Here is a 27827-nt window from a genome sequence, read left to right as displayed (position 1 = left end):
GAGTTGCCATGCTATGAGGAAGCCAAGTTGGTCATAGCTACGGCCAAGTTCCTGGCCAACAGGCAGCACCAACAACCAGCATCAACCTCTAGACACTAGTGAGCGACCTTCAGATGACTCCCAAGTTCCAGCATTCAGACTATTACAGATGACTGCAAGTGGGGCAGAGTTGAGCTGTCCTCACCCAAACTGCAAACTTGTGACCAAAATAAATGTTATTTTTAGTACCTAAGATTTGGGGTGGTTTTGTTATGCAGCAGTAGATAACTGGAACAGGAGTCCAGATTGTGTAGGGCCTTCTAGACCTTTGTGAGGACCTTGACTTTTTCTCCTGAGTGATTTAGGAAGTCATGGGATTGTTTTGAGTGGAGGAGTGATATAACCTGTGTTAAGTAAGTATAATATTTGGACTAGATCTCTTTGGCTGCTTGGATGAGAATATATAGATTAGGGACAAAGGCAGAAACAGGGAGTCCAGTATATATTAGTAACTCATTTATGTCGTTGAAATTTTTGCCCAAGAATTTAAGATTTGATTAATATGTTTTCAGAAATAAATATTTCAGTCTTTTACATTCTTGAATATTCTTAGTACACACACATATACATAATACAGGAAAATAAAAGGTGGTTTTCATGCTTTATTTTGACTTACATTCCTAAAAAGGGTGTTTGAATAAGTCACCAAAGGAGGCAATTTTATTTTATTTTTAAAAATTTTTTAATTTAATTTAATTTATTTTTTTATACAGCAGGTTCTTATTAGTCATCAATTTTATACACATCAGTGTATACATGTCAATCCCAATCAGGAGGCGATTTTATATTCTCTTTTTTATATGGTAAAAATAGGGTTGATGAAGAATGAACTTAGATCAGATTACAGTATTGCATTTTATTTACTCTGCAGTAAATTTTGAATGTTTTGTCCAGTTGTAAAAACTAGTTAAATTTTCTAGCTCGGGTCTTCCCATAGCCTTACACATCACCTGCCTCTTTCCCCTGCTTGCGTCCCCTGCCTCAAAACACCTGTGCGTGCGCGTGTGCGCACGCGCGCGCGCACACACACACACTGCACTGTCCTCCTTGCCGTTTCTCAGAGCTGGCTTTCATCTCTGAGTGTTTTCATTATTATTCTTTTTTGTCTAGAATGATTTTCTTCCAGATGTTCCTGTGGCTAACACCCTTATTTCCTTTATGCCTCTCCTTAAATGTTATTTTTCCATCAGTGAGACCTTCCCTGACTACCCTTGGTAATAGGTAAGCTCCCTTCCTCTCTCCTACCCCCAGCATGCCTATCCCTATTACACTACTTTATCTTTCTCTCTTGTATTGTATTTCTTTGTTTTTCTCTATTGTACTTATTACATTCTGACATATAATTACTTATTTGCCCTCTCCTCATTACTACAACTAGAATGTATGCTCCATGAGGGCAGGGTCTTTGTTTTCTGGTGTAGAACAATGCCTCACATACACTAGACAATCAAAAAAATAGATGTTAAATGTGTAGGATTAATATCTTAAACATTACCTGGAAAAGTTGACTACCTAAATAAGAAATGACTTTTGAAAATATTTTTCATTTTTTATCATTTGTAATTGTAGCTAAAACTTTTGGTTCTGAATATCTAATATCACTTGGCATCTTTCTTTTTTAATTTCTTATTTGTAAATTAAATTTTCTTGTATCAGTGGAACAGATTCTTGAAATATTTCCTAGCCTACCATATGTTCATCTTAAATGCAATTTTTTTTTGAGATGACATACCCCTTGAGCTAATTAATATAGAACTTAATATGATCAATCCTTATTTGGTGGTTTATCACACAGCAAACTTTATTTTTTCCCTACTTTCACTCACCTAAGATGATTGTCATAAAACTGGAACTTATTAAAAAGTTTTTCTTGCTTAAATTCAATAAAGAAAATAGAAGACCAGATTAACACCTATAGTTTAATGTTCTTGAATGATGTTCCCACTGTTTCAAGTCTAGTGAGTTCCTACTGTTTTATTTGATTATATGATGTTTATTTTTGTATAACATAATTTTAATTCCTGCAGTACACTTTAAGATTTAAAGCAACTTATCTCAAAACTCTTTCTAAATAACTTAGATCATAGTCAGCTAGGGAACAATTTAAAAATGGGCCTCATCTCAATCAGAATCTCTGAGGATGGGATCTGAGAACTTTACATGTTTAATTCTTATGCACTAACATTTGATTTAGAGACTTGGGCAACCATTTCTACATATTACTCATAGAAATAATTAATTTTTTGTATGGAATTTTAAAGCAAAAGACTGTTAGTTTGAGTATAGAGTTTTGAGTTTCGCTGTTGAAATGAAATTGCTCAAGTGTTTTTTAGTTGTTGGTGTTAAACTTACTGGTTGATGTATTTGTTGATTCCCAGACGATATTTGCACAGTTTCAACACAGTCGAGAAAAAGCACTTCCTTCGGATAACATAAGGCATGCTCTTGCAGAAAGTTTCAAAGATGAGCAGCGATTTCAGCTTGGCCTTATGGATGATGCTGCAGAGTGCTTTGTAAGTATTTCTGATAATCCTTAAGTTAGAATGGCAGTTTGCATTCCTTAAATTATGCACCTTTTGTGACAAATGAAACATAAATTTATAGCAGTGGAAAAGTATCAGAACTGCTCAGTAGATCCCTGTCTTACCTACCCTTCAAAGCTCAGTTTAAGTCCACATGTGTTTTGTGTACTTTTGCTTTTGATTATTTGTGCTGCTCTAATTTTTCAGTTAGGCTACTAAAATACTTTAAAATTTAGTTATTGGAGCAAAAAGGCTTATTATGTATAAATCATAGCACTTAAGTCGTTCTGTTCCACGGGATTTACATATGCAACACACTTTCCCAGTAACATTTCTCATTACATGCAATGATTCTCTTTGGAGAGCACAGGATCTTGATGGGCAGCTGTCAGGGGCAACAATTCTGATATACACCTTACTCCAGGTTGAGAATCACTCACTGAGGTTGATGTTCTGAGACTGTGTTACCACCATATTGATAAGTAGAGCATTCCTTTGATTAGGGATGTACCTTATATACCTTCTTAAATATGCATGTTGATGTTTAATCATTTCAATAAAATAGATGTCACCTATATTTAAGATAGCTATTTCTTCTCTTAGTTTTATATCTCTTCAGCAAATTCTGTAAATTCTTTCATCAGAAACCCTTTTAAGTTTTGCCTCGCCATGTTATTTCCCTGTCACCATTTCTGTTTAGCTCGGGCCTCTACTCTCAGCATTATTTAAGCCTCCTTACTAGTGTCCTTTTAACCTATATCCTAAGAGTCTTTTTTAACAGCCACCATATTAATATAATTTTTTTCAGATAAATGCTTGCACTTCATATATTTCTGTGATTCACATCTGACTCTCTTCTGACATTTAAGGCTCTTTAAATTCAAACTCCAGTTTATCTCTTTGCTTCCTTCCTGAATTTTCCCTTCTGGTGAGATAGTTTCAGTCCATTCCTCAAACATGTCTTTTAAATTCCTGTTTTATAGCCTTTGCTCAAGTTCCTGAAATATTCAAAACTTTCCTAATCTATTATTTGTTAAAGTTCAACATAAGTCACATCTACTAGATAATGCATCATCAAAGCATCCCAATCCGTTCTCCAAATTTTTGAAGAATTTATTACTCTTTATAGAATTCATTTGGCATTTGTGTTTTTTTTTAAATGAACATCTCGAATGCTTAGCACACTTGCCATGTTGACTAAAATATGACAAAAACAACACACACAGTCATGAAATATGCTTTTCATACTTCTCATGTTTATAATTGCTCCACTGCTTAAAATATAAATGGATATATTTTGTACAATACTGAACTTTATAGTCTTAACTTTCACTTAAGTGAAGTATACTAATCCATGATATGATTATTCATGGGATATCTAGAAATCCAGGCTTGAATAATTGAATAGTTATAAATGTCCTGGGGCAGAGGAGGGGGAAGTTAACTAATTAAAATAATCCATTGGTTAAGTTTTGGTAAAAAGGATAATTTGTTAAAGAAATTAATACCCCTTATTGATCTATATTACAAATCCACACTTTCATAAGAAGTTTGCTGAAGAGCAGATTACTTGCATTCGGGTTGTTAGTGCAGGTATTATAAGCCTTTATCATTGATGTTTTGATTTAAGTTATATAGACTATCCAAATGATCCAAGTAGGATTTTTTTTAATTAATTGCTTTTTCTCAATGTGAGAATGCTGGGAACATAGGAAATCTTGTTTTCTAATATTAAATTCTAGATGTCAGCCACCATGAATTGATTTTTTAAATCTTTATTAAAATCATGTTACATTATAATGTCTTGCTAAAATTTTTTTAAAATCGAATGCTGCAAAAGGTGAATAATTGAGCAACATTTGAAGGCTCGGTTAAAGAGGGAAGCTGAAAAGCTGACAATGTATATGGCACTTCCAAGTTTGACACTTTGGAAAATACTTAGATTTTTCAATTTGTAAAGTTAAAAAGAGTTGTATTTTGAAGTGTCCTATGCAAGATTTGCAACTCATTTGTCTTTTAATTTTTTAATTAGGAAAATATATTGGAGAGGATTCATTTTCACATAGTGCCAAGCAGAGATGCAGACATGTGTACCTCTAAATCTTGTATCACTCACCAGAAGTTTGCTATGACTCTGTATGAACAGGTGAGATGGCTTAACTGTTTTATTAGAGACTATATTTATGTTTTATGATTGATAAATTAGACATATATTTTTACCTGCAGTGTGTGTGTCGTAGCTGTGGAGCATCATCAGATCCTCTACCCTTTACAGAATTTGTGCGGTACATTTCTACAACGGCCCTATGGTAAGAACCTACTAAAGCATACTTACCAAAGATGTTAGTCATGTATGTGATCACATTGAGCCTTTATTTTATGAAACTGTAGCATATATGAATATCTACTCTCTGAGATTAACAAATGTGCTACCATCAGGGGTACTAAGTGATGTCTATCTCAGTTATTTCTGACTTAACCAAATATAGATGTCACTCAGTGAAATGTACAGAATATTAGTCAAAATGTGTATTTATTTATATTTATAGCAAGTTTTTGAAACCGTGAAGGAGAGCTTAAAATGACAAGTTCAAGGGTAAATGGAATTGTACTTGATTTCTTCATTTTTGCTAAGGTGTTACCTTTGTAGTGGCCATGTCTCCTGTCGGCTCCACAATGTCCCTGCATAGTGATGGAAGCTAGGGTAAGCAGACAAGAAAGAAAAAAGTGAAAATAATCCTCTGTTAGGTTTATTGCATTTAAGGCCATAACATTCACCTGAAATAAAAATTTGCCATGCTTGTCTGTCCCCTCCCTCCTGAGCCATGAAACATCAGCTTAGGGATCCAAAAATGATCTCTAGACTTTACATAGTAAGAGTTGTTTGAACACGGCAACAGGTATTTGAGAGTGTAAATATTTGATGTATGATAAACATTGAATGAGATCATAAATGTTTGCAGATACTTTAGTACAAAAGACAAAACATGGGTCAATAATTATTAATCAGAATGCATCAGTACAGCAGTTAGTTGCTAAATGCTACCAATATTTTTATCATTGCACAAAGTGAATATTAGGTGCTCATCCATTTCATTGTATTATTAAACTTCCTTGATTTATTTTGGATATAGCACATTATTTCTTAAAGATCATTGAGTATAGCAAGTTGGTAATTTGGATATATACAGAGTTGGGAAACATCGATTTAGAGGAACATTCTTTAAACTTCAGTCATTTGTAGTCAGTTTCATTCACTTTGTTTGAAGAGTAGGGTGGTGTTTGAATCACGATAGACCACAAATTAAAAGCTGTAAAACTTTAAGTCTACTTTGAAACTCTTGTGTAAAATGACAGTGCTCTGAGACAGTATCAGGTAATAAGAATTAGAGTTCCATCAGCCTCTCTCTGGTCCATGCCATGAATTGCTAAAGCCCAGAATTTGAATTCTAATTATAATCTCTCTCTTTTTATCGGTGATAAGTATTGAATACCAGTTGTTCAATGCTTACTATGTTCCAGGCTTTACATAAATTGTTGCTTTTAATCTTAACAAAAACTTTTGTTGATCAAGAAATAGGCTTAATATGATTAACCTGGTAAATGGATGAACTAAGATTGAAATCCAGGTCTGGGTTCATTTCAAATTCAAAATGTATCTGGTTAACCACTACTCTGATGCTGTCAATTTTGTAAAAAACCATTATGTGCATTTTGAATGAGACTGTCAGATTTAGTGCTTTCTAGTCTACTTGTGAAGTGCTTTAGAAGAATTTGTACTTTTAGTTGTTATTGAATATTGTATATTACTTACCATTGAACTGTAAAATATATCCAGCTCTAGGACAGTTAAAATTACTATTAAGTAAAACCAGAGCACCACGAATGGAAACTAGTAGGCGTATTGAGCTTACATTATATATCTTTTTGGAAATGTTTAAATAGTTGTTTAAAGATACTTAATACCTTGATATGTAAAAATTTGACTCTAGAAGAAGTTGGATACAAAATGGCACTGATACCCTGCCTAGACTCTAATGAAATGGTTAGTAGTCATAATAGGAACAAAAGGCACAAGCCTCATTTAAGTAGCTTTGGTTGTGACTTCTGCATTAATCAGCAAAAGGCCCTTCTCTTAGCTGAAAATAACTTTGTTTATGGGAACTTTAGGCCAGAGAGGGAGCCTTTCCTAAAGTTTCTTGTTCTTGTTAGGCAAAAGTTTAAACTCAAGTCCCTGTTTGTTAAGTAATAACGTAAAAGAAACTGTTAACTTAGAATTACCTTCAGATGGAACATCTTTCCTCATTCATCTAATTCCAAACAATGGTATGATTTCATGTTATTTTATTCTGTTCTTGACCTTTTTTCATCATAACCTGCCAAATATCATAATTTTTCATTTCATGGAAATTTACTTCATGGTTAATTTTTCAAACAAAATTGTGTTTTAAGACAGAAAAAATGATCATACCTATATTGATAACTTAGTATTTTTGATGCAAATTTACTGGATATTTTTTAAGTTCATAGGCCAGATTTGGGACTGCTTCTTTCTTTTGTAGCAATGAAGTTGAAAGAATGATGGAAAGACATGAACGCTCTAAGCCTGAAATGTTTGCAGAATTGCTGCAAGCAGCAAATACAACTGATGACTATAGGAAATGTCCTGTAAGTAGAATTTGGAGAACATTAGTGTGCTTCTGTATTTGTAAATTTGAAAACAGACATTCAGAAATTACCATGCGAATATTAATTATATCTGGAATTAATTTGAAGAATTTATTTTTTCAGTGTTTTCTTAGGTAACTCTTTATACCATATGAGCTCTTATTTCTTTAAAAACTTGTAACACTGTGAAGGATTTAAGGTAGCATATGTTGATTAAGTTCTGAAGTCTATCATTTGACTAAAGAGAATTTCTTTTTTGTTTTTCTTTAAATAAACATTACAGATGGTATTATTCTTCCCTCATGTAACATTATTAATGGCTTCAAGGGCTTTATATCTGCTATTTTTTTAGGCTGAATTCTTGTTTTAACAGATTTACAAAAATACCAAAGAAAAGTACTTTGATTTAAAATAAACTTTATGTTTAATCAATAATTAAGACAAATACTTTGCTAGAAGTCTATTTTAATATGCTGAAGAAATAAATTTCTGATACATGTTAAGAATGTTGTTGCATAATACAAACTGTATAAGCCATTACCTGTGGTATATCTGTTTTGATAATTTCAAAAGTTGTCTTTTGTGTTTTTCTTTAGAGTAACTGTGGCCAAAAAATAAAAATTCGGCGTGTTTTAATGAATTGCCCAGAGATTGTTACAATTGGTTTAGTCTGGGACTCTGAGCATTCTGACTTGACCGAGGATGTTGTTCGGAATCTCGCGACACATCTTTATCTTCCCGGGGTATATCAACTCTTTTCATTCTCTTCCTTTTTATTTTTAAATTCCTCTAAAACATCTTCATATATTATAAGGCACTTTGTTTTTCAGAACTAAATTTTCTTTCTAAAGGAAATAATTTGCAGATGTAACTCTGATAAAGTTAATCAAATCAGGCTAACTGGAATGCCTTTCTTGCTTAGACTAGGAATGTCTTTCAGTTACAAACTAAACCATCATGTGCTCTATCCCTGTATCATATAGAGTCATGATGATGTGATACTGTATGCGTGTGTGTATGTGTGTGTTTGATAATGATTATAAATATAAATATTAAGCTAGAAAAATTTAAGATTTAAAATTCATCTACAGCTCTTATCTCTTAATATGCTTTTTACCATCTTAATATATTTTGAATTGGTTTATATTACAATTAAACTTTTAAATAGTTATCTTGAGGTAGTATGTTTAATGTATGTTAAAATATGTGATTCAATCATGAATTATCAGGAAATGTGTAATTTACCTCACATTTTGAGTTTATGTATGTAAAGTGTCAATTCTGTGTTAGAGATACTGTGCTACTAAACTAAGTTGTAGTAAATACATTTTATTGGACTTAATGTTTCTTGTGGACTAATTGAAAGTAGTAATTCTGTTAACAGGGCAATGTGGTGTCTTTAGTACTAATATAATATCAGTTTGGGGCAGTATGCATGAGAAATATTTTTCATAGAGAATCAAATGCATGACTCATCAAATAATTGTTCCTCATTTTAAAAAAGATACAGTATTAAATATACATTATTTTTAAACAGCTTTTTTATAGGGTTACTGATGAAAATGCCAAAAATAGTGAACTTCACCTTGTTGGCATGATTTGCTACACTAGCCGACATTATTGTGCCTTTGCTTTTCATACCAAGAGTTCCAAGTGGGTATTTTTTGATGATGCAAATGTGAAAGAGGTAAGTGACGCTTTACTAACTGGAATATTTATTGTGATTTTTACTTTTTAGGAATAAATGATATAATAATGAAATAATTATATAAAATAATTATTATATGTAAGTATTTATATAAAATAGAAATAAGTGAATTTAATTATAATAGCATCATTTAAAGCCCTCCAGTATTAAAAATCAGAAAACCAAATAGATGAAGCAACTACTTTAGACACCGGACGACAGGCAGTTAAACAGAAAAAAGGGAAACCAACAAGATGAACCCTACAATGATCCCTGCCTACTGCCTAGAGGTAGTTTCTGGATTGCAGTGCAGCGAGGGAGAACCCAAACAAAGCCTAGTAGTCTCACTGAGTTGAGGAAACCGAAATTAGAGTTCAAGGAGGCCAAGATGGCTAAAATTTGCTGGACAGATTACCAGAAAGAAAGCTGCACAGAGGGAAAGTCCTGGAGATTGGCAGAGGGATCCCCTTTAATCTTTGGCTGAATAGTGATCCACCATGTGTAGGGTAAATGAGCACAAGGTGGCAGAAGGGACCACTGGAAAACAATTCCCTAAACTCATATGGGGCTAGAATAGTTTGCATCCGTACTAGCAAGAGTGGGTACACAGGACATCAAGTTGAATCCTCAGAAAAATATCACCTTAGTGGTGGGGCTAAATTATTCCTAGACTGAAGATTGCTCTGGACCTGACATAAAAAGCTTAAAATGATGCCTTCAAAGGACCAAGATGATACCATATGACATAACACATAACTACATGTCAACAATTTAAAAGGAAAACAAAATAGTTCAATAGCCAAAAATGTAAAATTCAGTGAAATTTCAATATGCCATTTCAAAGTAGCATTCACTAAAAAATGACCAAATATACAAAAAAGTAGGAAGACATGACCCATGCCCTGAAGGAATATCAGTAACAACAGACCTTCTCTGCCATTTCATTTCTTCAAATCACATGAAATGGGGTGAGCAGGCAGAGTAGGGAAATGGAGCACACCTTCTTTTCTCTCAGAAACTTCATCAGCACCTCAAAAACGAGGGTTCATACTAATAACTGATCTCGGAGGTCAGTTCCAGGCCAGATCTGATATTAAATTGCCTTAGGAAAAAAAAAGACCAAAAGTGACAGAAGTAGACATATCAGATAAGAAGGTTAAAACTGCTGTTTGGCTATAGAGAGATTTATTAGATAACAGTCAGTAAACATGGACCATAAAACTAGCTGATAAATTGGACTTTGTCAAAACTTTTGCTCTTCAGTAAGGTACTGTTAGGAGAATGAAAAGACAAACCATAGACTGGGAGAAAATATTTGTCAAGCATATATCTAATAAAGGCTATATTCAGAATATATAAAGAACTCTTTTTTTAAGTTTATGTATTTAATTTAGTTATTTTTGGCTGTGTTGGGTCTTCGTTACCGTGCGCGGGCTTTCTCTAGTTGCGGCGAGTAGGGGCCACTCCTCGTTGCGGTGCGCAGGTTTCTCATTGCGGTGGCTTCTCTTGTTGCAGAGCATGGGCTCTAGGCACACGGGATTCATTAGTTGTGGCACGTGGGCTCAGTAGTTGTGGCTCACGGGCTCTAAAGCGCAGGCTCAGTATTTGTGGCGCATGGGCTTAGTTGCTCCACGGCATGTGGGATCTTCCCGGACCTGGGCTCGAACCCGTGTCCTCTGCGTTGGCAGGTGGATTCCCAACCACTGCACCACCAGGGAAGCCCAAGAACTCTTAAACTCAACAATAAAAAGACAAATCAATTAAAAAGTGGGCAAAAGATTTGGACAGTTCACCAAAGAAGATACATGAATGGCCCTTGAAATGATATTCAGTACATCATTAGGCACAAAGGAAGTACAAATTTGATTCACAATGAGATTGCATTACTCACCTATTAGAATGCCTAAAATTAAAAAGACTGACCATACCAAGAGCTGACAAGGACTCTTGTGAGGCTGATGGAAACGCAAAACTGAACAATCACTTTAGAAAACAGTTTATCAGTTTCTTATAAATTTAAACATATATTTATCATACAACCTAGCAATTCCACTCCTGTGAAAGCATGTATCCATATATAATTTGTACTTCAATATTCATAGCAGTTTTACTCATAGTAACCAAAACTGGAAACAACTCAAATGTCTATCATCAGGTGAATATAAAGAAGTTGTACAACCATACAATGGAATATAATAATCAGCAATAAAAAGGAATGAACTAGTGATACATGCAACAATGTAGAAAAATCTCAAAAGCATTGCGCTGAATGAAAGAAGTGAGACACAAACAGCTAGATAATATGATTCCGCTTATGTGAAATTCTAGAAAAGGAAAAAACAAAGTGACAGAGTAGACCATTGGTTGCCAGGCATTGCAAAGGGGTACAGGGAAAGTTTTGGAAGTGAGGATTACATGATTGTAGACATTTAGCAGAACTCACTGACTTGTACAGTGTAATTGGATGGTTTTATTTTATTAAATTCGATAAAGCCAGTGAAAAAATTTGGAAATTCATATTCTGAAGTCCACACTTTGCTTGAATTACTTAGTACTTTGATATGGCAGTTTATTAAGAAGTTCCATCTTGAGTCAGTATGCAGCAACATTTTGGCACTCCAATTTTGCATCCTCATAGTTTAAATTGTCAAAATTTGAAGGAAGAACTGGGTAGTCACTATCTGAGTTTCAGGTTTCTTTTGTTTTCAAACTACTCTAGTTCTTCAGGTATCTCAGAATCCCAGGTAAAGAGGGTAAACAGCTAAAAATGTGTAATTTGGGGCTTCCCTGGTGGCGCAGTGGTTGGGAGTCTGCCTGCCGATGCAGGGGACGCGGGTTTGTGCCCCGGTCCAGGAGGATCCCATGTGCCGCGGAGGGGCTGGGCCCGTGGGCCGTGGCCGCTGGGCCTGCGCATCCGGAGCCTGTGCTCCGCAGCGGGAGGGGCCGCAGCGGTGAGAGGCCTGTGTACCGGAAAAAAAAAAAGTAAAAATGTGTAATTTGAACAAACTCCTCAAATTTTTTTAAAGACCCCTTCTCTAATAAAAAGAGAATATTCTAGAATGCTTTGTTTTTTGTTTCATTGGTTTTGTTTTGTTTTTAAATGAACTTTATAGAGGTATAATTTACAAACATTAAAATGTACCCATTCTAAGTGTATAGTTTGGATTTTGACAACTGTATACATGCCTGTTTAACTTCCACAATCATTGTATAGAACATTTTCATCACTCCAGAAAATCCTGTCACGTCCCTTTACTGTCCTCAACCCTGGGTCCCAGGAAATCATTGATCTCATTCTACAGTTTATGTGAATGGTCTCTTACAATAGACATTCTCTGTGTTTGGCTTCCTTTGCTAGGCATAATATCTTTTTTTTTTTAAATTTCAAGATACTTTATTTATTTATTTTAAAACAGGTCACAACACTAAGCTTCTGGCCCATTCTGCCAATGCACAAGCTACAAATGCTTGCTCAGCAGTTGAGGGGCACACTTTAGTAGCATGTTTGAAAAGTGAATAAAAATCCATGTAAAACAAATGTTCAAATAGTTTCCATAGGAACACGGTTAAGTGTGACCACATCACCTAGTCTTACACATCGTTGCATCTGTGCCAACCCTATTTACATAGACATCTCAAAACTGGCAGAAATTAAGTTAAATGGTCCCCCCCAAACCCTTAAATCAAGCTAAACTCGCAGTTAACAGCTACAAGAATGGTATCTACACATTAATATGAGCTGAAGCACAGGCTTCTGGATGCTGTTTCATTCCACTCTCCCAAGCACAGGACACAGGCAGAGTGCCAACATCCTGCTCCTCTACTCTGAGTGGGAAGTCGTGGTTCTGGATTTGCTGCATCAGTTGCCGTGTTGGCCCTGACGTCACATAGTAGATGGTCAGTCTCTGGAATCCATTGAAAGTAGAAGCAGCAGCGACTGCCATCCAGTCATCATACGGCCATCCAGTTGTTCCAGCACCATTTGTTGAATAGACTCTTATATTTCCCCATTAAATTGCTTGAAGTCTTTGTCAAAAGTCAGTCAACATGTATGAACAAAGCCTTTAAAATTTTGATAATCTAGATCTTGATATAGAAAGTGTACAATCTTGCCCATCAGTTTTTTAATGATAATGTTTATATGATTTTTATCTAGACTAGTTACTAAATAAAATAAAATTAATCATATAGTATGATGAACAGTTGAACTGCTAGTGTCTGAGTATCTTTAAAATTTTTTAATATACAAAGTAATTTAGTCTCTGCCTTTTCATGTAACACATTGATTACAAGGTTTTGTTTTGTTTCTATTCATTTGTAATTTTTTAAGGTTGGAACTAGATGGAAAGATGTGGTCTCCAAGTGTATCCGATGCCACTTCCAACCACTGCTTTTGTTTTACGCAAACCCAGATGGCACAGCAGTTTCCACTGAAGATGCGCTCAAGCAGGTCATCCACTGGTCACATCATAAATCTGTTGCAGAAAATATAGGTAATTGTTTAAAAGTTCTTTTTAGTGTTTTTCTTTTATCACAATCACACTAGGAATACTAATGTACTGAATATGAAATGAATGTTGAGGATAATTTCAAAATTTAGTTTCAGTAAAGTGGAGTTCAGGAAAATTCTAATACTTAGAGTTAGTCTTTATAAAGAAACCTTTCCTCCTCTGTGGCCTCAGAAGCACCTTCAGCAGCCACCCACGACTATGGTCACACAAACACAGGAGGGGATACTTGGCTGGTAGCTCTTACTAGCAGTAAATATTGAGATTTAAAGTGAGTTAGTACACTGGAAAAGTCCAGAGCAGCGAGGCCATTTTTGAATGCCTTACAAAGCATGTAGAAGTCCTTAAAAGATGTCAGTCCTCTAAGTTTTTAAGTAATTTTCTCTATATTATTAAAAATGTCTGAAAAGATGATTCAAATATCTCTTCTGCTGGTGGAGAGGAGGAAGGGGATTATACAGTTTTGTTGGTCTTTTTAAGGATGTGAAAAGTCCTCAATTCATAAGTCGGAGAATTCAAAAGAAAATGGATTTGGTGATCAGACAAAACAGAGAGAAAATCAAAAATTTCAAGCAGATAGTATTTCATCATTTAATCGGAGCCACATTCAAACAAGTGGCAGTGGAGGAACAGGTATGTATTTAAATTGTCATTTTTACATTGTCCTTGAATAGTTAAGCTTCCCCCTCTCTTCATAGTTAAGCTTCCCTCTTTCTTCACTTACTGAATCTGTAATTCTTGGTAAGGACCAAGAGGAGAGTCCTTAACTAGCTTTCCTTGGCCATGAAGAGAAAATAAAAAGCAGAAACAAAATTTTGTATTTTGACTTAAGCATTTCTCCGAGACCTATAGTTTTATTTGAACAGTTTGACGTGACTAGTGTTTGAGTTTCTCCATGCACTCAAGGCTGTACGTAATAGAGTGGAGGCAACCTGGACTGTCACCAGAGAAAGCTATGATATGGCCTTTCCTTCAAGGAGTTAATTGTTAACTTGTAGAGGAAAAACATTTAGTTAATAGTTTGGCTCATATGCCAAAATTAAATGTAGTATTAGTGAATGCAACAATAGTTTGAAGTTACTATAGTTGTAGTTTATTTTTAACCTCATTTTTATTCAACTGTCTCTTGTTATTATCATTCCACAACTTTAATTTTCACAATCCAAGATCTGTGATTAGGGTCCAACATGAAACAATCATAGCATGATGTCAGTTATGGTTTAGAAATATGCAGAACTCTAAGTGGGTGGATGTTGAGGATGATTTTGTAAGGAACTTTTAAATATATTAATGAAATAATGTCTAACCCTAAAAGTAACCCATTTAATCAAGGGTGATAAGATTCAGAATTAACAATTACCATTTACGATAAATGCTTTTAAAAGTTCTTAATGGAACTTTTTCCATTTTATGTATTATTGATACTCTTATATTAAGCCATTATCTATTTTTCAAAGATACCTACTTTTACTAGAAACTGTATGTGTTTAAGAACACAAACATTGGAGCCAGGCAATTTGTGTTAATAATCCTGGTTCTACACGTACAAGCTATGTGAACTTGGGCGAGTTCTTAACTTCTCTATGCCTCTGTTTCCGAATCCAAAATGAAGATAGTAATTGTACCCACCTCAGAGAAGTATTGATAAATGAGTTTAGACACTTAGAATAGCGCCTGACACATACTAACCACTCAGTTACCTTTAGCTCTCATTATTTCAAGAAAAGTTCTCTTGTTTTCCTTTACATTCGCTGTAGAGCTATACATGAAGTTTTAAAACACAGCTTGCATCCCTAGTGTCAGCATAAATCACATTGAGTTTTTAGTTAAGCATAAAAATGATTTCGTTGTATAGTTTAATCTGTATTTTGTTAATATATAGCATCTTAAATTTTAATATAGTTCAATTTGTACTTTTATTGAGCAATTTGAAAAATGATCTGTATCATTATTAAAGAATGGTTTCTTTTACAGTTAAGTCAAGTCACAATGATCAAAGGGAAAAAATAAAAGACATTTCCAGAGAATGTGCTCTAAAAGCCATTGAACAGAAAAACTTACTTTCCTCACAAAGGAAAGATTTGGAAAGGGGACAAAGAAAAGATTTGGGCAGACATAGAGGTAACTTAAGAACTTACAGCATTCATTGGAAAAGGGGCAGCTAAAATCTTATTTTAAAGCTAAGTTTTATAATTTAATACAATTTAATATAATTTTTATATATTATATATATTTATTTAGATATTATGTATCTTAGTATGATTTCTTTAATATACCTATTAAACCTATAAATGTAAAGTTTTCCTAGTTCTTATTCAATTCTAGCCTGGAATACTTGTGTTTTTTATGTTTCAACTTTACCTTTAACTATAAATTCAATTCACCCGTATGGTACATTCAAATAATAAGGAAGGTTATAAAGTTAAGTGAAAAGAACTTCTTTTCCTGCAACCCTTGACCTTCACTCTGTTCCACTGTTAATAGTTTCCAGTTCATTATGAGCACGTCTTACTTTTTATGGTTTTATGCTCTTTTCTTTATGAACATAGTATAATTTAACTGATATTGCTAGACTTTAGAACTTGATTTAAGATTCTTGCTGCAGAGGGAAGACATATGGGAACATATGTATATGTATAACTGATTCACTTTGTTATAAAGCAGAAACTAACACACCATTGTAAAGCAATTATACCCCAATAAAGATGTTTAAAAAAAAAAAAAAAAGATTCTTGCTGCAGTGAAATCCTTTCACAGGTACTTTTTGCATACAGCCATTAGCATAAAATTCTTTCAGAATAATTGCTGGGTTTAGGGTATGTTTATTTATTTTCAACTTTGGTAGGTGTGGCTCAGTTGTCCTCCGAAAATACTTGACAGTCTGCACTCCCACCAACAGTGATTAGATGTCTGTTTCCAGCAGCAATTGGTTTAATAAATTTTAAATCTTTACCAATATAATAGGTGGGAAATATTTTTATTTTTATGGTTTTTATTAATTATGAATGAGATAGAATAGTTTTTTAAAATTGCTGTAATTATCTTATGATCTACTTTAGAGATCATTTTTTAAAATCATTATATAACCATTTATGTTGTGATTTACTTATTACTGTTTAACATTTCTTCTCAAACAAGGTATTTGGCTTGTGACTAAAAAGTGGCTCTGAAGAGTAGCTCATTTGTATTTTTATTTATTTTTAAAGATTTGGTTAATGAAGACCTTCCACATTTCAAGTCTGGATCACCTCCTGCCCCAAATGGCTTTAGACAATATGGGAATCCACATCTATTTCATAGTCAAGGAAAAGGACCGTGTAAGCATGACCGAATTGCCCATCAGAGTCGAGCTTCTGCACAAACATTAAGTTCAAGTAAATCCCAGATTCTTGCTTCAGGAGAGAAAATAACTGGCAAATTTAAGAGTGACAGTGGTACTGGATATGATACAGACAGTAGCCAAGATTCCAGGGATAAAGGAAGCAGCTGTAATGGCAGCACTAAAAGCCGAAATCGAGGTTGGAAACCTATGAGAGAAACGTTAAATGTCGATAGTATTTTTAATGAAAGTGAAAAAAGGCAGCATAGTCCAAGACATAAATCAAATATTAGTAACAAATCTAAATGTAGCAAAGATCGGAGTTTTAACAGTTGTCCAAAAGAGAATCCAAAGCAAAAATGTTTAATGACTATATATGAAGATGAAATGAAGCAGGAAACAGGAAGCAGGAGTTCCCTTGAATTTAATGGAAAAGGAGCAGAGAAAAATAAAGCCCTCAAAGAAACTAAAGTTCATGGTGACAATTGGCAGATGCAAAGGACAGAGTCTGGATATGAAAGCAGTGATCATATCAGTAATGGCTCTGCTAATTTGGAGTCACCTGTTATCGATGGAAATGGTACAGTGATGGATATCAGTGGTGTTAAAGAAACCGCATCCTTCAGGTAATACACAAGTTATGTGAATGATTTCCCCCCACCATTCTCTGTTTTTAGTTATTTGAAGTAACTTTCAAAGGTTGGGGTCAGTTAAATGAAAAGGAAAGAGCTTGAGCTCAGAGTATCCTGGGATAGTGCAGGTTATTTGATATATCAAGTTTCTATTTTTAATAGTTATTTCTTGATTCCAAAAATAACAACTGTTTATTTTGGGGAAATTTAGAAAGTAAAATACATTATCATTGTTGCCACTAAAAACTATTGATGTATATGTACTACAGGTTTTAAACCATAGATTTAAATTGGTGTATCTCAGTCATTAAGCTAATTGTTTAATTCTTCAACCTAGTTAATGTTCATTATCCCATTTCTAACATCTGTAACTCAGAACTGGGGTTATTTTCTTCTGTCACAACCCAGTTCCATGAAAGAGATATTTTTCCTTTAGCAAGTATTAAAGAATACAGCCAAATAACTAAGTTTGTGTTCAATTAATTCTTAATTAATTCTGAAATCATCTATTATATTACTGTTAGCAGTCTATTTGCAGTTCTTTGTGTAACCTCTAAAACATGTCCACCACTTAGGTCAATTTAGCCACTATTTCTGCTCTTAATCAATCTAAAGCATCTTAATTTGATGTTAGCTGGTGTTTTATTACATTCATTATTGAAAAGCCAGATTTGCAAAAAGTGACCGCTCATGTTTTACCGAAATAATCACTGTAATAAAGACTTGGGAAGTTTTTTTACTTTGCAGGGTAATTTCATAATGCTTCTTCGAAAGGGGTAGCCTAGGGTATTAGAAAGATCAGAACTTCGTAATCAGATAGGCTTGGATTTTAATTATTGGGCAAATTAACTTGACTTTCACAGCCTTAATCTCCTATTGAAAAATGAGGATAATAACTCCTTTTAAGTATTTTAAGTTGTGAGATGTAAATTAATAATGTACATTAATCCCCTAGAACAGCACATGGTATATAATAATTGTTTAGCAAATGTTATTTCCTTTCTTTTTCTTGGGGTAAACTAAATAATAATCCATTATAGCTGATGTGTTTGGTGTGTGTTTTATTCTATTCTCTAGCAACCAGATTAAGACAAGCAATCTAAACATAGATCGTATGAACTATACCTCCCAACAGAGCAAAAACTACTTGGAAGGTAAAAATTTTATTTAAATATATTATCATAGTAGCAGTAAAGAATAAATCATGGTATTACGAGTAAAGAAGCTAAGGACAGTCCTGTTACTGATAAGTTTATGAGTAATGAGGATGGAAACTAGGAGAGTTTATGCTTGAAGTCTTAAAAGATGGGAATAGCTACTTCAGGGAATAGGAAAAAGGGAAAGTGTGTCAGTCAGGCTAGGCTAGGTTCTGGGCTGTGCAGTGGTAACAACTTGAAAATCTCCGTGTCTTAGTACAAGACTGTTTCTTGCTCACAGCACGTGTCCTGTGAATGTCAGCATGAAGTCTCTTCCTAGTAATCACTCAGGGCCTGAGGCTAATGGGACTCTACCAGTACTTCTCTGATCATTGCAGTACCGGGGGGAGAGGAGATTGAAGGGGACACAACATAGTGAATCACATGTAAGCTCTTAAAACTTTCAACCCAGAAGTGATAAATGTGCTTCCACTCACATCTGACTGGCCAAGGCAAGTCTTAACAGCCAGGCCTAATTTCAAAGAGGGTGGAAAAGGGTAATTTGCTGGTGCACTGCAATATGTATGAACAGTCCTAATGTCTACCACAGGCGTTAAGGACAGATAGAAAAATTGATAAACAGCCTGCTAGAAAAGTTCACTTTGGAAACAGTAAATATGTAATGGTGTGACATTATTATAGGTGATTTGTTAGCAACACACAGAGGCCCAGAAGCAAAGAAAATTAGATGTTTGTATACAGAATTCGGCATTGTTACTGAGAGGTTATACCTAAAGGATCTGGGGAACAGGGATCAAGGAAAATGATGAGCAAGGGGATTATTGAGGTTGGAATCAAAGTCATTGTCTTCAAATTTTAGAATTCAGAGGATTAGAAGGGCTATAATTTTTCACGATAAAAAATAGCCATGAAGAACACATTTTAAAGTTTGTTTTTAGTCTTTATCATCCTTAAGGCTTTTGTGGAGATTATTTTTCAGGTTGCAGATATTGAATATGATTAAATGTTTAATTATTTTGTTTTCATCAAATGGCATAATATCAGAAGGAAACACTTATATTAAGGAAATAACCTTCCTTTCACATATAAAATGTCTCGCCTGTTTAAAAAATCTGATAAAAGTCTGGTAACCAAGTATTACAGGAAACAGTAAAAGGCTGGCCAGAAATCAACAGCAGAAGTCAGTAAAAACTGAACAATAACTGCAAGTTCAGTGCTTTTTATAAAATGATGCTTGCTTCCTGATATTAATAAAAACACAAGGTCATAGAAATTTCGATGGTTAGGAGTGCATTGCTATAATAGCTTTGTTCTGGGTTTCCCCACTTAATATGAAATAGTATGTATGTAGCCAATTAAAACTAATTTTTTTTATTGTGGTAAAATATACGCCACAGAATTTGTCATTCTAACCATAGTTACCATTGTCTGATATTAAGTACATGTGCATTGTTTTGCCACCATCACTACCATCTATCTCCATAATTCTTTCATCTTCTCAAATTGAAACTGTACCCATTAAACAACTCCCCGTTCCCCCCTCCCCTGGCCCCTGCAACCTCCATTCTACTTTCTGTCTCTTTGAATTTGACTACTCTGGGTACCTCATATAAGTGGACTCATGCAGGGTTTGTCTTTTTGTGACTGGCTTATTTCGCTTAGCACAGCGTCTTCAGAGTTCATCCATGTATCAGAATTTCATTCCTTTTAAGGCTGAATAATATTGCATTATATGATGTAACACATTTTGTTTATCCATTCATCTGTTGATGGACATTTGGGTTGTTTCTACCTTTTGGCTATTGTATATAATGCCCCTATGTATATTAGTGTACAAATATCTGAAATCCCTGCTTTCAGTTCTTTTGAGTATATACCCAGAAGCACAATTGCTGGATCCTGTGGCAATTCTCTGTTTAGTTTTTTGAGGAACCACCATTCTGTTTTCCACAGCAGCTGCACTATTTTACATTCCCACCAGCAATGCAGAGGTTCCAAGTTCTTCATATCCTCACCAATACTTGTTATTTTCTGGGGTTTTTTTTGGAGAATTGCCATCCTAATGGGTGTGAAGTGGTATCTTGTTATGGTTTTATGTACCCCACGTTTTATTTAACTACATAAATTGCATTACATTAAAATTATTTCTTGTTTAATAAACTTCAAAGCCTACCGTAGTTCTTTAAGCTAGTGTTTGCTTAGGGAAACTTTATTAATGTTCATGCCTTGTGGTATCTGTATGTGTATTTCCCTCCCCTAGTCTTTGAGAACATGTTAAAGTGGGTATAGGAATTTTTTTTGCAAGCTAAAAACTGACCCTGTGTGGATTTTTTCCTTTTTTTCAGTAAGGCACAGTTTAATTTTTTGTGGCTTGGTATGATTTTCTTGGATTTCTCCTACTTCTTAATTATAAAATGGGGGTACACTTACATTATTGACCTGAAGAATGACTTTCTATCCACAGGTAAAAGACTTTTACAAAGTTAAGAAACCTTAGAAATTTTTTTATTTTCATATTTTGTTTGACATTTAAGTCAGCTTTCAATATTAGTCTGTACAAGTTTATGTGATGGTAGAGAAATTAAAATCTATAACAATGCCATTGTAATTATCTCACTGATAGTTTTTCATTGATAGAGATATTATATAGCCTATTATATTTATGGATTCTGCTGCAAACAAACATACCTACACTGCCTAAAGCTATTTGAGAACATTGTGAAATTCCACAATGCCACTTAGATTATTTTAGCTCCTCTTTTAAAAATGGGTCACTAATGGGGAGAATGTCAAATGCCTTAAATTACATTCAAAACAGAAGAAATGACATGTTCAAAAGCACATGGTCAGGAGAAATTATCACATATTGGAAGGATACAGCTAGTTTGTTATATACAAGGCTGGAATGCATACCTGGAAATTGTGAGATGATGGTTAGAGGGTAGAGAGAAGCCAAATCATGATGAAACTTTTATGCTATTTTTAGCATAAAAGTAAAATGGAAAAGTAAATGGAAAGGCATCTAAGGACAAGGAGAGTAGCATACTCCAGTTTGCATTTAGAAAGGACTCTGGTGGCAGTGTAGGGGGTGAATTTGGAGCAGTGGGAGAAAAATTATTTAGATGAATAATAGCCTAGGAGAGAAAAGATGAGGGTATAAACTAAGGCAGTATCAATGTCAAGAAAGAAGATTTGAGAGATTATAAGAATGTGTGGACAGTGGAGTCACTTTCTGTGACAGATGTGCACAGTGAGGGAAAAGGAGAAAGCTGGGGGTGGCCGTATTTGGGTATTACATAAGTGGATTCACCTTTTACCAAATGGAGGAATATAGGAAGAAGGGACAAATTTTGAGGGTGAGAGAGGATGGCAAATTTATTTTTGGATTTGTTTGGTTTGTCATCTAGGTAAGTAGATTAGTTAGGAACAAATGTCTGGAATGCAGGAAAGATTATGTATTGGTAGCCATCAACATATATGGGAATTGAATGCGGTAGACATGGACAACATCATGCAGGAAAATGGGAGATTTCAGGGAAAATAAAATAGACAAAGGAAGAAACATGGGGTTTGCTGACTAAGAGAGATGAGCTAAGAGTAGAGAGAAGGAGCAACTTTGGAAAAGAATGAGGAGTAGTTGGAAAGTATGAGAAAATACAGGAGAGGGAGTTAGCACACGGAAACTGGGAAAATGGAGAGCTTCAAAAAGAAAAGTGATCACAGATTAAGCAGAATAAGGATTAAAAAGTCCAAGTTTGGTTTAGCAGTTAGTAAGTCATTAGTGACCTAGTAAAAGCAGTATTAGAGAAACATTAGAATAGAGGGAACATTAGAATAGAAGCAAGATTAAGGTAGAACTGAAGTGTTTAGAAGTAAAGGGTCATGATGTTTGTAACTTACTGTCAAATGCTTCAGAAAAAAAAGTGGACTAAAGTGTTAATAATAGGTGAATCTGAGTAAAGGATATGCAGGTAGGCATATCTTTCAACTTCTCTGAACTTTATGAAATTATCTTCAAATTAAAAGTTTTTCAAAAAAGGTTACAGTAGAATAAAAAGTAAATAGGAGAAGTAAATAAGTGCACATGTCTGTCAAAACCCTTGCTGTGAATAGTAAAGAAGCCCTACCTAAAGGAGAAAAATGAAACCAAGAGCTTAGTTTTGCATTTATGTTACAAAGGGTAAGGAACTAATGATGTACAGAGGGTGAGAAAGGTGTGAAGATAAGAATAGACCAGAACAGTAATTAATGGAGTAAGATCTCTGGAGGTAGAGTGAGAATGGAACTTCAAAGGAAAGCTTTGAATTAAGGGAGTAGTAGTTTTTCTGTAATGGGAGAGATAAAGGTGAGTGTTGGTACCATTCAGTGTATATTGTGTTAGATGAGTCAGTTGAAGGAGTTCATACCTAATGGACTCTTTTCTCTATGGAGTAAGGTTATCTACTGAATAAATATGTGTTTGGATATTTATAGATTGTAAATAACAAATCACAAAGGAATTATTAGGTCTTTCAGAAAACTTTTGCCATTTACTTTGAGGTCTGTAATACTTGGCTTAATCTCAGTTAATCATAGAAGTCAGGGTTAGTTCAAGCTGAGAATCTTGATCTTGCAAATGACAAGGAAGAGTGAAAGAAGTTAATCAGTGGTCAGAAAAAATCTGTTAATTTCCTAAATTCTTATTGTAAAAAAATCTGTACCTCCATTATGTTAAGTGAAATATACTACCCTTAATGTTGTTAAATCCTAAAATTAGTAAATGAAAAAATTTTACTGGAAGAGTTTATTCGTATACATAAGTTTATTTCCTCTAAGATGTTTTTTGCAAACTTCAGAGTATATTCATTTAGAGAGTATATCTGAAGAATGAGGTACTTTTCACAGTTGGTTTTGTTTCTGTGCATACTAAATTTATTTTCTCTAAGAGTTTCATAGACCATTGAGAGGCACTTGCTGTGGCCCATCACCAAATGTTTATATGTTTTTTAAAACCATAAACTTTCAGTATTGAAATTTAATTTGTAACAAAATAGCATTATTTGCTCTTTCTTTAAATTATAATCCCAGTGAGGAAAGAAGTTACTGACTCTTGCCTTTTTATTTTGTATCATCCCCAAGTTTAGTATCTGATAGGGTAGATTATTACATATTAAAGTATCTCTCTGTTCCTTTTGGCATGTAGTAAATTTAGCCAGAAATATTTATATAGTTAAAGTTTTGTGATTTTTTTCTAAAATATTCAAATTTTGCTTAACTGTCTTTTTATAGTAAATCAGGTCATTGATTAGGTTATTGCTCTTGAATGTTTAGACTTTGTAATTGCAGTATTATTATTATAGTCTGAAATCTTCTGATACAACAAGAATGAGGATTACAGTGTCTAGACTAGCAGTTTGGTTTTCTTGCTATGTAAGTCTGTTTTAAATCTAGGTCACCTTTTCAGATTAAGTATATATATTTTTATTTCTTGACTATTGGGCTTTAGGTTTTTTGTATACAGTACCAAAATTAGCATTATTAATTAAAGCGTCTTGCCTTGATGTTGAAGTATTTTCTGTGCCAAGTGTTAAAATCTGACTATCTTAGATTTGCAAAGAACCTGAAGCCAAAATTCTCAGTAAAGACACATGGATGTCTATGTCAGCAGAGGAGAAAAATAACACATCTATTTTTAAGTTAGTTGGAATTCTGAAGTCAAACCACTTGGTTGAATGCCTGCCATAGTGATATTAAAATTTCAAACATATTTATAAAACCTCTGCTGCCTCCTGCTGCCCATTGCGTGGATACTTTAATAAAAGTAAAGAAATCTTTAAGAATTAAGTATTTAATTTTTTTTGTATTTGTGAATATTAAACTTGAAGTTCTGGATAAGTTAAGAAGTAAATAAACATTCCAAAGTTAAAATCACAGTGGGTGGGAAATTATAATGTAACTTTAACTTACAAATTTTTCAGACTTTACAGGTTGAAAAATAATCAAGATTCCTTCTGATATTACTTTTTTTTTCTTTAGTCATAAAGTAGCTGTCAAAGAGAGAGGCTTAGTTTTTTTTTTTAACAACCATTTTTTAAACTGAGGTATAATTAATTTATAATGTGTTAGTTTCAGGGGTACAGCAGAGTGATTCAGTTATACATGTATATATATATCTATTCTTTTACAGATTCTTTTCCAGTATAGGTTATTACAAGATACTGAGTAGAGTTCCCTGTGCTGTACAGCAGGTCCTCATTGTTTATCTATTTCACGTATAGTAGTATGTGTATGTTAATCCCAAACTCTTTAATTTACTTCCCTCCCCCACCCTCTGCTTTCCCCTTTGGCGACCATAAGTTTGTTTTCTATGTCTGTGAGTCTGTCTGTTTTGTAAATAAGTTCATTTGTATCATTTTTTAGATTGCACATACAAGTGATATTATATGATATTTGTTTTTGTCTGTCTGACGTACTTCACTTAAGAGGGAGGCTTAGTTTTTGAGACTCAGGCAGTGTGTCAAGGTTACAGGGTCATGAGACTCTCTGTGATATATTATATTGCCTTTTATTTCTGAGACTTTATTAGTATGGCACTTGGTGGATATAGAAATAGTTGGCGGAGGGGAAGGTAAGAAGAATTTGTCTCAGTTTATACTTATTTTGTCTTGGATCAGTGAGTTGGAAATATGGTGGACAGTGTGGAGGTGATTTAAAAGAAGAAAAAACAGTGTTTCTCATTTTTATTGGGAGCTGCCATTTACTGTGTGAGCAATATGGCATATAGGGTATTAATTTTTCATGTATATTACATTACTCTTTCTTGGAAATTACTTCTAAGATTTAACTCGCAGAGGCATATAATAACCAATATAGATTTTTAAAATAGGGTAATATTTAGATGTTATCAACTATAGGTTCCAGTTGAATTTTGAGTGACAGGGTGGTTTTAAAAAATGTACCTAGAACATCAATTTAGAAATAAAAAGGCATCTAAGATAAAGTTATCTATTGTTTAAAAAATAAAAGTTGCTTTTTTAATAACTTGATTTTGTTTTCTTTGCAATCTTTGGTTCACAGATTTGGTGTACAGTAGACTAGAAGCATGAGAATGAGAGGAAACTGAAATAAATTAACATGATGAAAAGGTCAACTAAAAATAAGGAAAAATACAGAAAAATTTACTGGAATTGTACAGAAGGATAGGGAATGAATTGAATATTCAAGCTAATGCCATATATTTTGATATCTTCTGTGGGCATCAGCATGTTAAAGTATATCCTGTTATTTGATGTTCATACTAATGGCCTAGTTTCATCAGAAGGAGATTCTGTATAATGACCTTGTGTTTTAGGCATACATGAAAGAGAGCCTGCAGGTAGTAGAAAGAGCACTGGCTTTGCAGTTAATCCTGGGTTTGTTTGAGTGTTGCCACTTAACCACCTATATGGCATCGGTTAGGACACTTCATTTCCCTAAGTCTCAATTCCTTGGTTATAAAAAGGGAAGTTTTACAGAATAGTTGTGACTCAGATTTTAAAAAGACACCTATTTGCAATTAACTGGAACGGTTGTTTTCAAAAGGTATTGAGGACCTCAAACAGCTTTTGTTGCTATATCTATTAAGATTCACTGTATTAGGCATTAAACCTGAAAATCTTAAATATTTTATTTATTCATTTAAAGAATGAATAAATCCTTTACTCACGCATGATTTTGAAATATCCATGTATCCTCATTTGGAAAATATTGGTTTGCTAAATTATGCAAGTCTTCCAAATGTTGATACATTTCTTTTTTCTTTTTTTTTTTTTTTGGTAACATTGTACCTGCAGTGCTTCTTGTTTAAAACTCATTTTTTTTGAATTTTATTTTATTTATTTCTTTATATAGCAGGTTCTTATTAGTCATCAATTTTATACACGTCAATCCCAATCGCCCAATTCAGCACACCACCATCCCCACCCCCCCACGGCTTTCCCCATTTGGTGTCTATACATTTGTTCTCTACATCTGTGTCTCAACTTATGCCCTGCAAACCGGTTCATCTGCACCATTTTTCTAGGTTCCACATACATGAGTTAATATACGATATTTGTTTTTCTCTTTCTGACTTACTTCACTCTGTATAGCAGTCTCTAGATTCATCCACATCTCTACAAATGACCCAATTTCGTTCCTTTTTATGGCTGAGTAATATTTCATTGTATATATGTATCACATCTTCTTTATCCATTCGTCTGCTGATGGGCATTTAGGTTGCTTCCAAGACCTGGCTATTGTAAATAGTGCTGCAATGAACATTGGGGTGCATGTGTCTTTTTGAATTATGGTTTTCTCTGGGTATATGCCCCATAGTGGGATTGCTGGATCATATGGTAATTCTATTTTTAATTTTTTAAGGAATCTCCATACTGTTCTCCATAGTGGCTGTATCAATTTACATTCCCACCAACAGTGCAAGAAGGTTCCCTTTTCTCCACACCTTCTCCAGCATTTGTTGTTTGTAGATTTTCTGATGATGCCCATTCGAACTGGTGTGAGGTGATACCTCATTGTAGTTTTGATTTGCATTTCTCTCATAATTAGTGATGTTGAGTGGCTTTTCATATGCTTCTTGGCCATCTGTATGTCTTCTTTAGAGAAATGTCTATTTAGGTCTTCTGCCCATTTTTGGATTGGGTTGTTTGTTTCTTTAACATTGAGCTGCATGAGCTGTTTATATATTTTGGAGATTAATCCTTTCTCCGTTAATTCGTTTGCAAATATTTTATCCCATTCTGAGGGTTGTCTTTTCATCTTGTTTATGGTTTCCTTTGTTGTGCAAAAGCTTTTAAGTTTCATTAGGTCCCATTTGTTTATTTTTGTTTTTATTTCCTCTACTCTAGGAGGTGGATCAAAAAAGATCTTGCTGTGATTTATGTCAAAGAGTGTTCTTCCTATGTTTTCCTCTAAGAGTTTTATAGTGTTCCGTCTTACATTTAGGTCTCTAATCCATTTTGAGTTTATTTTTGTGTGTGGTGTTAAGGAGTGTTCTAATTTCATTCTTTTACATGTAGCTGTCCAGTTTTCCCAGCACCACTTATTGAAGAGACTGTCTTTTCTCCGTTGTATATCCTTGCCTCCTTTGTCATAGATTAGTTGACCATATGTGTGTGGGTTTATCTCTGGGCTTTCTATCTTGTTCCATTGATCTATGTTTCTGTTTTTGTGCCAGGACCATATTGTTTTGATTACTGTAGCTTTGTAGTACAGTCTGAAGTCAGGGAGTCTGATTCATCCCGCTCCGTTTTTTTCCCTCAAGACTGCTTTGGCTATT

At 34.2% G+C, this 27827-nt stretch overlaps 1 protein-coding gene across 3 annotated transcripts in view; it reads left to right on the top strand.

Annotated features, from left to right (window-relative positions):
• USP53 (ubiquitin specific peptidase 53) overlaps window positions 1–27827 on the top strand; it is a 64426-nt gene that overhangs the window by 27416 nt on the left and 9183 nt on the right. For all 3 annotated transcript variants that reach the window (XM_089911289.1, XM_022596300.2, XM_089911290.1), the window contains 11 exons: window positions 2418–2552; window positions 4594–4707; window positions 4788–4870; window positions 7124–7229; window positions 7826–7972; window positions 8767–8916; window positions 13247–13409; window positions 13905–14057; window positions 15399–15545; window positions 16631–17369; window positions 18453–18529. In XM_089911289.1, coding sequence (XP_089767415.1) covers window positions 2418–2552; window positions 4594–4707; window positions 4788–4870; window positions 7124–7229; window positions 7826–7972; window positions 8767–8916; window positions 13247–13409; window positions 13905–14057; window positions 15399–15545; window positions 16631–17369; window positions 18453–18529 — 2014 coding nt within the window. The remainder of the gene's footprint in view (window positions 1–2417; window positions 2553–4593; window positions 4708–4787; window positions 4871–7123; window positions 7230–7825; window positions 7973–8766; window positions 8917–13246; window positions 13410–13904; window positions 14058–15398; window positions 15546–16630; window positions 17370–18452; window positions 18530–27827) is intronic.

The sequence above is a fragment of the Delphinapterus leucas genome, chromosome 5, assembly GCF_059928025.1.
Source record: "Delphinapterus leucas isolate spDelLeu-1000000601 "Yukka" chromosome 5, BTC_Dleu_Yukka2, whole genome shotgun sequence".
In the NCBI taxonomy this organism is placed as follows: Eukaryota; Metazoa; Chordata; class Mammalia; order Artiodactyla; family Monodontidae; genus Delphinapterus; species Delphinapterus leucas.
This window is presented reverse-complemented; position numbering and strand designations above follow the sequence as displayed.